Source organism: Ranitomeya variabilis, chromosome 3 (assembly GCF_051348905.1).
Source record: "Ranitomeya variabilis isolate aRanVar5 chromosome 3, aRanVar5.hap1, whole genome shotgun sequence".
Classification (NCBI taxonomy): domain Eukaryota; kingdom Metazoa; phylum Chordata; class Amphibia; order Anura; family Dendrobatidae; genus Ranitomeya; species Ranitomeya variabilis.
The window spans coordinates 751,237,496-751,250,560 of NC_135234.1; the positions used below are offsets into that span (position 1 = coordinate 751,237,496).

General features: G+C 40.6%; 1 protein-coding gene across 1 annotated transcript; it reads left to right on the forward strand.

Annotated features, from left to right (window-relative positions):
* Window positions 1-128: 128 nt before the first annotated feature.
* FZD4 (frizzled class receptor 4) lies at window positions 129-9,469 on the forward strand. The gene is made up of 2 exons (XM_077298575.1): window positions 129-726; window positions 7,848-9,469. The coding sequence occupies exons 1-2, from the start codon at window positions 472-474 to the stop codon at window positions 9,174-9,176; spliced, it is 1,584 nt and encodes a 527-aa protein (XP_077154690.1). The 5' UTR covers window positions 129-471; the 3' UTR covers window positions 9,177-9,469.
* The last annotated feature ends 3,596 nt before the right edge of the window (window positions 9,470-13,065 follow it).

A 13,065-nucleotide genomic window follows, 5' to 3' on the forward strand; every position in this document is an offset into this window, starting at 1 on the left:
AAACATGAGAACCTGCCTGTACTGAGCCTCCATGAAAGTTGTAGCCTCCTCATCATCATCCCTCCCTCTCTTTTGCCTCCTCCTCTCCCAGTACAGTTAGAAACACAGAGCAGAGCCCAGAGCTGGTTAGATTAGCCAGTGATCAAGCCAAGGACTGAGTGCAGGAAGCCGCCTCTGGCCACACATCTTTCTGGGAATGCTATTTTTCTAAATTTTTGTCCTCTTTTACTTTTAGTTTTTTTTTTTACAATATCATTTCCGCAGCTCACGAACGCATTGCTGGATTTCAACAATTCCTTGGAAACTGTTAAAAAGGAAATACAAAGAAAAGTTTTGGAAAAGTTACAGCAGACTTTTCTTTTTCCTCTTCTTTCCTCTGCAATTGATCTTCACTTTTTTTTTTTTACCCACCAGACTGAGTCTTCTCTTTCTTCATATGAGGATCTAACTTCTTAAGATTTGAAGGAAAAGATGGGAGTAAAATCCAAGTTTTGGTCAGTTATACTGTATCTACCTATCCTCTACTGCTTGGCAGGAGAAGTCTACTCCTTTGGTGACGAAGAGGAAAGGCGATGTGACCCTATCAGGATTTCCATGTGTCAGAACCTTGGTTACAATGTTACCAAAATGCCCAATCTGGTTGGGCATGAATTGCAGTCGGATGCAGAACTTCAGCTGACCACCTTCACCCCTCTCATCCAGTATGGGTGCTCCAGCCAGCTACAGGTGGGTAGGTTCATCCAAGGGCATAACTATGGGTGGTGTAGACCTTCAAGCTACTTTGGAACCCAACATATTTGCCAAAACATTAAATTTCTACTTATTCCCACTATATAATTGTCTAGTCGATGAGTAACTTGAAGTCCCATCATACCTTAAGAAGTTGCCAACAGCTTGGTCTAGTAAAAAACCTAAAAATATCTCCTTCCCGGTACTTTGCATTTTTATTGCAAAAGTTTGTTGTCATGCTCACTTGCAGAGCTAAGTTTATCATTCTACACACCTCACCCCATTGCATTGTTATCTGTTTTACATAGGACTGCCAGTAAATCTACCACATTATCTGACCTCGTGGGCTCGAATGAAATGATACAAGTTCGTCTTGTCTTTGCTTTGTCAGTACGATTTCAGATTGCTTACTCTTATAGAAAACCCAACTTTCTTGGAAGCTTTTTCTTCTTTCTTTTTCTGTGACTCATTTTACAAAAATACCATTAGCTCGTGAAGGTAGAATGTATTTTTTGTTAATAATTAACTTCCCTTCTTGGAATTTAACTGCTTTTTATAGTCTTTGACCTAATGTCGTAGACCCACGCTTTGGATTTTTTTTTTTTTTTCCAAAACATGTAAAGTTTGAAAAGTTAACTTTTTGTTTACTTTTTTTCAAAAAGTTGGAAGGTTCTATATAAAAAAAAATGAATAGGAAGACATTGCTGAAAGTTAGATACACATGGTCTTATCATGGGTGGATCATGCTTCCCTCAAGGGTAATGCAAGTTTTTAATTGCCTCTACTCGCTGCCTGAGAGAATGACAGCCGGGGCAACACCCTGGTAAAAATGCATCAACATACCTTAATAATGGACACACAGACCAACCCAGCCTGTAAATGATTGCATGAATTTCTTTATCAGATTCTGTTTACGGTAAATCTACAAAAGCAATGGGAGAATTGATTTGTGCAAGTAGCTGATGAATTTTCAGTTTCAGCTAAATTTACATGACTATTGCTTCGACTCATGGGATGGCCTTGGTCTTGTTGGGTGCCCATTAAAATGGTAAAGGGTCAAGCTGTGTATGATAATGGCATTGTTATCACCACCATCATTAGTGATTGCTAAATATGGTTCCACAAGGTGAATGGAGAATTGTTACATGTCCTATGTATTCCTAAAGCACCGCCATAAAAATCCCAGAAGGGTCAAAATGATACCTACGGAAGGGAACAACTTGGGTAATAAGTTTGAGCAAATTCAAGATGCTCAAGACTCCAAACACTTGTCCTTCCACATTCCATAAACTCAATTATAAAAGGCATCTAGGGCATCACAAGAGCCCCCTCGATTCAGAGGAAAAGGACAACAGTGATGGGGAATTTACTATTTCTCCAAACGCTATCCAAATTGCTCCTTTTAAAATTTCCACTTTAGTTTAAAATCCCTCAAAAAAAACCAAAACATCAATATATGTGTGGTCCACTTGAGTGTCTAAATATAATTTATAGATGAAATCTCTTATTTGGTGGTGTGTAAATGACAAGCACCATTGATGTTCATCAGGTCATCCATTAGAGAGTCCATAAGCGTTGCCCAACCATTAAGATCCTTAATTAGTAACCTATATGCCCCTATCTGCCATTTATGGCCTTTACGTCATCACAAGTGGCAAATGGACCCTTAACCCCAACTAGCTGCAGGTCCGAGGTGTGGTGGCCACTTCTGTTCCCACTAAAGCTACATCCCTAACTTAATTCCAGTTCACCTTTTTGAATAGAAACCTTCCAAGTGTGATCAAGGCCAACAATATAGGTAGGAAGCTTGGAGACTATGTGCAAGAAAACTGGTTGTTGCCACCTAAGATATGTACGGTGCTGAATTGATGCCAAGTTCAGATAGGGTAATTTGGGTACAATTTTTGCAGCTATTTTTTTTTCCAGGAGTGGATGAAAATGATAAAATGATAAAATCATAGGAAAAAGTCAATTAAAAAAATTAGGAATACGCGGTACTCGTAGGAAGATACACTCTAGGTTTAAAGTTTAGAAGAACAGAGAGTATTTGAAGATTCCGCCATCAAAAAAAAGTTTTACAAAGTTTGATAATTCTGCATAAAACTTTGTGAGAGCTGTGAAGAACTCTTTAGATTTTCTTTTTGGCAGCCACAGCCAGTGTCTTTGGCGGTTTTTGAGATGCTTGTTGGCACAGAGTTGGTGGAATGCTCCCTGCGAGCAGATCGTCTCTTTGACACTTTGCACACACATTGTTGATATAAGGATTTTAGGTCTTTGTGAGAGTGACAAGCTGCATGGCTGGAATGTGAGGGCTGATCCATTTACTTGTCATTTTTTTCTTCTTGTGGGAGTCAGATTAGAATCCCTGCTAATTTGAGCCTGTTAGAGAAAACCCGGGCATATTGAATTCCCCATTAGTGAGATCTCTGTGATAATTACCTAAAGAAAAGGGAATGAAAGAAAGTGAGTATTGAGACTTGAAGAAGAGAAGTGCATTAAAAACAGAGACACAGCTGAAAGGATCATAGATAGAAATGTCTTAAAAAAGATCCTGGTTACAAGAAAATTCTTGTCCAAGGCCAGGAAATGCCGTGATATTTTTCTTTATTTTCAAAATAATTTTTCTAAAAAGTTTATCTGTGCAGATATAATTTTTATTTTTGTTATTTTTTTCTATAAAGATCATCTATGCAAATATATTTCTAATTTCAAAATGTTATTTTTGAAAATTTTCTTTCGATACCTAAACAATGGTCAAATAAGTTTTTGAGCAAATCTTTAGACCGGTGATGATGATACAAATCTCCCCTTATCAGTTTGACCACTTCTTTATGGCTTTAATAGTTTCTCGATGACAACTTTAGTACTTCCACATAGCTAAAAACAGACATGTAAATTACACTAAATTACATGTAAATTTACACTAAATCAAGCTCACTGCCTCGGGGTAATCCTTCACGCTGATCTCTCCTTCAAACCACATATCCAAGCCCTTTCCACTTCCTGCCGACTTCAACTCAAAAATATTTCACGAATCCGTACATTCTTCAACCAAGAATCTGCAAAAACCCTAGTCCATGCCCTCATCATCTCTCGCCTTGACTACTGCAACCTCCTGCTCTGTGGCCTTCCCTCTAACACTCTTGCACCCCTTCAATCTATTCTAAACTCTGCTGCCCGACTAATCCACCTGTCCCCACGCTATTCCCAGGCCTCTCCCCTCTGTCAATCCCTTCACTGGCTCCCCATTGCCCAGAGACTCCACTACAAAACCCTAACTATGACGTACAAAGCCATCCACAACCTGTCTCCTCCATACATCTGTGACCTCGTCTCCCGGTACTTTCCTGCACGCAACGTCCGATCCTCACAAGATCTCCTTCTCTACTCCCCTCTTATCTCCTCTTCCCACAATCGTATACAAGATTTCTCTCGCGTATCACCCCTACTCTGGAACCCTCTACCACAACACATCAGACTCTCGCCTACCATCGAAACCTTCAAAAAGAGCCTGAAGACCCACCTCTTCCACCAAGCCTACAACCTGCAGTAACCACCGATCGACCAAACTGCTGCATGGCCAGCTCTACCCTCGCCTACTGTATCCTCACCCATCCCTTTTAGATTGTGAGCCCTCGCGGGCAAGGTCCTCTCTCCTGTACCAGTTGTGACTTGTATTGTTCAAGTTTATTGTACTTGTTTTTATTATGTATACCCCTCCTTGCATGTAAAGCACCATGGAATAAATGGCGCTATACCAATAAATAATAATAATACACTTTAAGGACTCTACTACGTAACTTGCATTGCCTATTTTTGCCTATTTTTCAAGTCACCTTTTGCCCAGTGACTCCCAAGTATATTGCCATATTATCATTGGACAACTTGAGTCAACATGAATAGTTTTGGTAAAAACATTGTAGTCTTCACACCCCCTGGTTGGCCACTAACAGGTTCCACTTCCAAAAACTAACAAAAAGTGGGGCAATTTCAAGCTAAGGTTTTTCTTTTACTAGGGTTGTGAGAAAATAAGTGATCAGGAAGTTGGTTGCTAAATTTTATCCATGTAGCACACAACTTTATTGGTACATAGCAGTTCTCCAATTTAATATGCCACAATTGAACCCCCATCCAACATATTGTCCAGCCCTAGGGCGTCTAAGGGGTATTATTATTATTTATTTTTAGAGCACCATTGTCCCACGGTGTTGTACATGTCAAAAGGGTTTACTTAAAAGAATACAAGTATAGATTATAGTGAACAAACTAACAATGACAGACTGGTACAGAGGGGAGAGGGCACTGCTCTTCCAGGTTTACAGTCTATAAGATAAAGAGGATGGAGACAGTAGGTTGGGGGTTCGCGGCAGCTCCGATGGTGGTGAGATAGCGGTTGGGTCATTGCAAGTTGTAAGCATTCTTGAATAGATGGGCTTTCAATTTCCATCTGAAAGTTTTGAATGTGCTGGATAATTGGACGTGTTGTGACACACAGGATACACAGGAGAATCTTGGAGGCGATTTGGTGAAGAACATACGAGTGTGGAGAAGAGAAAGGAGGTTTTGGGAGGACCGGAGATTACGTGTGGGAAGATATTGGGAGGTTAGGGGTAAACGTTTCTCCTTGTGGAGAGTGCCAAATTGACATAGGAAGGCTACTATCTTCCCATACACATTTGCCTAAAGTTGGCCAAACCCTAACAGTCCAATGTGTATGATGGCCTTCAACAAATGATTGTCGGGGGAACTAAGTTTCCGGCATGTATGATTTCGGACTGCTGATCCTTTTGTTTTTCAAGAGAAAAGCTGCTGCCAGAGATATCTGGTAGTGGCTCTCTCATAGAGAATACAGGAGTGCTTGGCCAAGCAGGCGTTTCTCTATGTAGTGGAGTCATGAGATAGCAGCCAGCCGAATCATCGGCTGAACTATTGTGTGGATGGAAACTATCTAATGTGTGTGAGGGGCTTTATAGACCATGCAATGCTCCCTGGAAACTAAGATATACATGTAGAGTCTTTAGAGAGGAAGAGAAACTCTTGTGACACCTGTTAGGGTGCGTATCCACGGTCCGCAATGACGGCGCTTTGGACGGAGCAGAAAACCCGCTCTGCCCAAAGCACCGCCCTCTTCTGTACGCGCGGTGATTCCGGATGTGTTCATTGCACACATCTGGAATCGCCGCACCCCATACATAGGGCCCTGTAATTTGCCTTGTGGCGACAGAGCGTCGCCGCAAGGTAATCAGACATGCTGCGTTCTCAAAAAACGTTCCGCATGTCCGTAAACGCAGGGCCGATGGATGCGTGTTCGCACGCATAGTGGAGGCGGGATTTCATAAAATCCCCTCCATTATGCTGTAACATCTGGACGCTGTGGGTTGAACGCTGCGGCTGTACGCAGTGTTCAATCCGCAGCTAATCCGGATGTAATCCTGAACGTGGACACATACCCTTAGAGGTAGAAATCCTAAAAGTCACATTGGGCCATGGCGTAGGATGTATAGCCAAACCAGAAGTGCTGGATAGGTCAATATTTTGACTTTTAGCTCCATAGAGCTTCTGGTTTGGCTTTCAGTCCTAAAGGTACCTTCACATTAAAGATATCGCTAGCGATCCGTGACGTTGCAGCGTCCTGGATAGCGATATCGTTTAGTTTGACACGCAGCAGCGATCAGGATCCTGCTGTGATGTCGCTGGTCGTTGAACAAAGTTCAGAACTTTATTTGGTCGTCAGATCGGCGTGTATCGTTGTGTTTGACACCAAAAGCAACGATACCAGCGATGTTTTACACTGGTAACCAGGGTAAACATCGGGTTACTAAGCGCAGGGCCGCGCTTAGTAACCCGATGTTTACCCTGGTTACCAGTGTAAAATGTAAAAAAAACAAACTACATACTCACCTTCGCGTCCCTCGCCGTCCGCTTCCCACACTGACTGAGCGCCGTAAAGTGAAAGTGAAAGTACAGCACAGCGGTGACGTCACCGCTCTGCTGTTAGGGCCGGCGCTCAGTCAGTGCAGGAAGCGGACGCCGGGGGACGCGAATGTAAGTATGTACTGTTTGTTTTTTTTACATTTTACGCTGGTAACCAGGGTAAACATCGGGTTACTAAGCGCGGCCCTGCGCTTAGTAACCCGATGTTTACCCTGGTTACCTGGGGACCTCGGCATCGTTGGTCGCTGGAGAGCGGTCTGTGTGACAGCTCTCCAGCGATCAAACAGCGACGCTGCAGCGATCGGCATCGTTGTCTGTATCGCTGCAGCGTCGCTTAATGTGAAGGTACCTTAAGTTATGTGGTAATGCCCCTTAAAGGGTCGATATTGATTTTCAGGATTGCCACCTCCAATAGGTAGCACCAGAGTTCCTGTCCTCTTCCTTTCTGGAGAGGCTTCTTGCATAATTGTCTGGCCCTAGTCATGGGGAGACAGCTGTGATATTTGACTAAAGAAAGGGAAATAAAGCAAGTATTGAGACTTGATGGGACCGAGACAGTTGAAAAGGTTCCAGATGGAGACTGCTTACTGATCCCAGGTGGGAAGATTGTTGATAAGAACATGATAATTCACAGCACTTAATCAAACAAAAGCAAACAGTTTATGATACCGGGGATTACACAAGAACACAGGCCTGTGGATGGTTCAGGAGGAAAATGGTTTGAGTTGAAAGGTCAGGCAGGAATATAAAATAAATCATTGTTACAGAGGGCTGAGGAGCTCTTAGCAGTGTTTACCTCCAACTTGATTAGTAAAGCATTTCGTTTACATTAGTCCTTGTATTACAATTCTAAACCAAAGGGGCGGCTGAGATTTATTTTTCTTCCCTGTGTTCCTAAACAATTAGAGAATAGTATTTTAGTTTACCAAGCAAAATGTGTCACCGTCCCAAAGACATGGTGCCAAATAGTGTACATTTTTAAGAGCTTAATTTTTTTTTGAAAAGTTTAGAACATTTTCAAATGTTTTGTTTATTAAAGCAAAGGAGTAGAACTTTTCCCATTCACATTCTATATTGTGACATGTGATGTTTTCCCCATTTACAGTAAACATTTAGAAAGTGGTCTACTAAAAAAAAAAAGAATATTTTTGATTGCTAACTTTTTTTTTTCTTTCTGCTTCCAGTTTTTCCTCTGTTCGGTGTATGTTCCCATGTGTACTGAGAAGATTAACATCCCGATTGGTCCTTGTGGCGGCATGTGCCTTTCAGTCAAGAAAAGGTGTGAGCCTGTGCTGAAGGAATTTGGATTTACTTGGCCAGACGGTTTAAATTGCAGCAAATTTCCCCCCCAGAATGACCACAATCATATGTGCATGGAGGGTTCTGGAGATGAAGAGGTCCCGATGCACAGCAAGACGTCCCTACAGCCAGGAGAAGACTGCACCACATTCGGACAAAATGCAGAGCAGTATACATGGGTGAAAAGGAGCATGTCTTGCGTCTTGAAGTGCGGCTATGATGCCGGGCTCTACAGTCGCCTGTCTAAGGAGTTCACCGATATATGGATGACCGTATGGGCCAGCTTGTGCTTCATATCTACTGCTTTTACCGTTCTTACATTTTTGATTGACTCATCCAGGTTTTCCTACCCCGAGAGACCCATCATCTTCCTGAGCATGTGTTATAATATTTATAGCATTGCTTACATTGTGAGGTTAACAGTGGGTCGAGAAAGAATATCCTGTGATTTTGAAGAGGCGGCAGAACCTGTCTTGATTCAGGAAGGGCTGAAGAACACAGGATGCGCCATTATTTTTTTGCTGATGTACTTTTTTGGGATGGCTAGCTCCATCTGGTGGGTTATTCTGACATTGACCTGGTTTCTTGCTGCTGGTCTCAAATGGGGTCATGAAGCTATCGAAATGCACAGTTCCTATTTCCACATTGCCGCCTGGGCTATTCCAGCTGTGAAAACCATCGTTATATTGATCATGAGACTCGTAGATGCCGATGAGTTGACCGGGCTATGTTACGTTGGCAATCAAAACATTGATGCTCTTACCGGCTTTGTTGTTGCCCCACTTTTTACCTATTTGGTGATTGGGACTCTCTTTATAGCTGCTGGCCTCGTGGCCTTGTTTAAGATTAGATCAAATCTCCAAAAAGATGGGACAAAAACTGACAAATTGGAAAGGCTGATGGTAAAAATTGGCGTCTTTTCCGTTTTGTACACGGTGCCAGCCACATGTGTCATCGCTTGTTATTTTTATGAAATCTCCAATTGGTCGGTTTTCCGGTACACAGCCGACGATTCCAACATGGCAGTGGAGATGCTCAAGATATTTATGTCTCTGCTGGTGGGAATTACATCTGGAATGTGGATCTGGTCGGCCAAGACTCTGCATACGTGGCAAAAGTGTTCTAACAAATTAGTAAACTCAGGAAAAGTAAAAAGGAAGAAAAGGGCAGACGCGTGGGTTAAGCCGGGAAAAGGGAACGAGACTGTGGTATAGCTTGAGGTCTCCTTAAATGCTCAAGGTGATTATCATCGCAAACTGAAGTCTCCTATGGATCCATAGGTTTTACAGCCTTCAAGAATAATATTATGGGACATTAATTCCTCTAACTAATGGTTGCCCCAACGTTGGCAAAGTCTGAATTACTTCTGTGCTTAGTTACAGAACTGAAGGTTGTCCCAAGTGGTAAAAAGCAAATGACCTCAGGAAACAGAGAGCTAGATAGGCCTTGCTTGCTAGCGTCAATGAATTGGTCACTCATTGGCCATTTTATGGCTTTCTTATATTTCAAAAGAAAATATCAAATTTTATAGCTATATTGTGGTAAAGTCTTATAACTTGTACACGACTGGAAGGCTGCTTCCAAGACTAAGGTTAAGGGATGGGACTATCAAGGAGAGCCCTGGGAAAAGGCACATTTCATCCCAATGCTTTGCCAGTGTTTTACCCCACTGCCCCACTGAGAAAACACTGGTAAAAGTATATTCTAATGCACCTAACAGAAAGAGCAAAGCCACTGAACACTGGAAACTCTATTTTGCCTTTGATTTTGTGGTGCCTTACTAACTAAAATATTTTCATTTTTTCATGCATTATTGGCAAATCTAGCCGATTCTCAAACACGAGAAGACTCAATCTTGGCTGGTCATACATTACGGGCAAGGATGGGCGAACCGCTGTAGATCTCTTGAAGCCAATTTAACGATTTTAAGGTAGAACGATGCTATAGTAGATAATCCAAAAAGTTAACCAATTGGACATCGATAGAAGATAAATCCAAAAAGTTAACCGGTCATAGACATCGATAGAGGATAATCCAAAAAGCTAATTGGTCATATACATCGATAGAAAATATTGAAAAAAGTTAAAAGTTAACCAATCATTGACATCGATAGAAGATAATCCAAAAAGTTAACCGGTCATAAACATCGATAGAAGATAATCCAAAAAGTTAACCGGTCATAGACATCGATAGAAGAAAATCCAAAAATGTAACCAGTCATAGATATCGATAGAGGATAATCTAAAAAGTTAACAGCTTGTAGACTTTAGCAGAAAATTAAATGAAAAAGTTAGACACCGACTTCAAACCTTAAGGCACTTTTATTATGGATTTGTTCAGGTCCAAACTCGTCGTAGTCCTTGTTTTTTCATCATATACTTTTTGCATTGTACTTGACGGGTCTAAACGATAGATGTATTAACGGAAAGTCCAAGAATTTTTTTTAGTGTTTTGAGTTCATTATGCACTAAAAGTGGAAATATATAGAAACCGAATAGGCTCATGGATTGAAAAAGGAATGAGAAACAATGCACTATTTGCTCACTGTATATAGGATTAGTATATGCGTGGTGCCTTTGTGAATTATATAGTAAACTATTGAAAAAAAAAAAAAGTATTAGCATGTGGAAAATACATTACAACTCCTGCATAGATAGTATTCTACCGATCTGCTGCTGAATTGATGTCAGGCAAAAAATGGTAAAAAAATAGTAGCAGCCAGTGATGGCACCAGTAGCTAGTGATGTCATTGAGGCCTAAGGCACATGTAGAGTTTTACGTAGGGTATGCCTTGCTGATGTCACTAGTTACTAGTGATTTCATAGGCTTACCAGTTGTCGGCTCATATTATGGCGTCTACTTTGTGAACAGGTGCTTTTCAAGAACCCTCGGCAAAGAACGACTATGCAATGTCTCACATACGTTAACTTCACCTGTTACAAAAAATCGACACCCTTTTCATAGCTATGTGATACGATGTCTGTCGTAAAGCTTAATTTACAGGTTACATCGCTAAGTATATAAAAAAAATTTTAGATCTGATCCGCCTTTTCCTACTTCCTCGATACCTGAATATTGCAGAATTTTTTTATGAATCATTTTATTTATATTATTGCTTCATATTGAACATTGTGAATTTTCTTTTATTTTGGCATGCAATGTTTTGGTTTCTACAGTAGGTAGGTATCAATGTTGTCAATGGAGGGGCAAGCCACCATATTAGAAGGTGCTGACCTATACACTATGGGCCAGACTCATTCTTTGCATTTTTTTAAAATCCACTTTTCTTTTTTTGTCTTGCGGCATTCATTCTCTTTTTTTGCACAAAATTCATCGACGAAGAGCACATGGTCCATAACTTTTGTGGAACATCAAAACTGCTCTTGATTTCTGTCTTTATCCTTTCTTTCGCAACTATTTTTCTTCAAGAAAGTCAAACGTTCAGCTAAAATGTCACAAATATTTCAGACAGAGATAAAATCACTCAGGTGAGGAATGGAGGGACTGGAAAAGATTTGCGAAAAATTGTTGCGACTTTTTAAAAAGTCGTAAATGATGAATCAGCCAAAAAGCATCTGGAAACCCTAAACCCTCCTCACAGTGGCAAAAATTAACAAAAATACAGGTGAACATATATAAGTCAGACTTTAAAAAAGATGAAAAATAATGCACAGGTGAAAAAAAGGCAAAAAACACCAAACACTAGAGAAAAAAACCATGAGTAAGGAGTGTTAGCCGAAACGCGTTGGTCTTATGCTACTGGAGGAACCGCTACTATCTTAGCTTCATTAATAAACTGGAGGATCTGTTTTTCTTTCCAAGAGAAAAAAGTGCAAATTAAAAAAAAAATAAGGCGCAAATGAAAAAAAAAGAATAAGAAAAACTAGAGACAAAATGGTGCGAATTAAAAGAAGAATAAGGAGCACGTAAAAAAGAGGTGAGGAATAAGAAAAACCAGACAAAGAAAGATGCGAATTAAAAGAACAATGAGGCACAAATGAAAAATAGATAAACTAGACAAAGAAAAGGTGCAAAGTAAAAGAAGAATAGGGCGAAAATGGAAAATAGGTGAAAAACAACAAAAACTAGACAACAAAAGGTGCAAATGCAATAATAACTCTTGCCCTAAGTAGTTAATGGAGGGGAAAACCAATGTTGCAGTTTGCTGACCCCTACAGTGGTTATTACTGATGGCTTGAAGCATTGACAATATGTTATAGTGTGCTAACCTTTGTAGTAGAAGTCATGGTTGTTATTGGGGCAGCGGAAAGGATGCCAATGTGCCGAGATGTTGTTGGTGCCCAGAAAAACTTTTTAGATCACATTCTTATACGTAACATAATACGTTTCCCATTTTTTGACCAATTTGACAAGTTTTGCTAAATTTGGCATCTCATGGCTTGGTCACCTTGCTCGCTATAGGTGTATTTTTTAAATCCAGCCAAATGGATGTTTTCATGATCACGATAATGGAAGTTCTTGACTCTTCCTTGTGTCAAGTGGTTCGAAAAATTACAGTTCAATCTCTACTTTTTTGGGTCCTCAATGGCAAATATAGTAAGCAAGGTAGGAAGTCGGGATTATGACTCTGTAAAGGACCCTATAAACATTAAATGGCTGTTGGCCGAATCGGTCAATCAACCGCTCCTGTGTCCTCTTTAAGAAAGACTCTGCCAGACTCCTTATCTCCAGGAAGAACAAAAAGATTGGAATTCCAACGGTTTCTCTTCTTCCCAGATATCATGTAGGAAGAAAGTCAGGAGTCCTCCATACACATTAGATTATGGGCAGATCCCACCAATTTTGGGGGGTTGGACACGATGACCCTGGAGGTCCCTTCCAACTCTAACATTCTATGATTCTATGAATATTGGCAGTTTCATCCAACTTTATGGTAGTTTTAAAACAAGGAAAGCTAGTTGCCAATTCCAATGGGTGTTTTATTGGCGGCCATATTGGTTGACATCAAGCCCTCCCCAATAATCAACAGATTGACAGAAGAGGATAATTAATTAGTTTTTCTTTTTGGAGTTTATGCCTTTTAAGAAAACAATTGGGGAATTAATTATTGAACGTGTTAGGTACCACAAACCATATTTATAT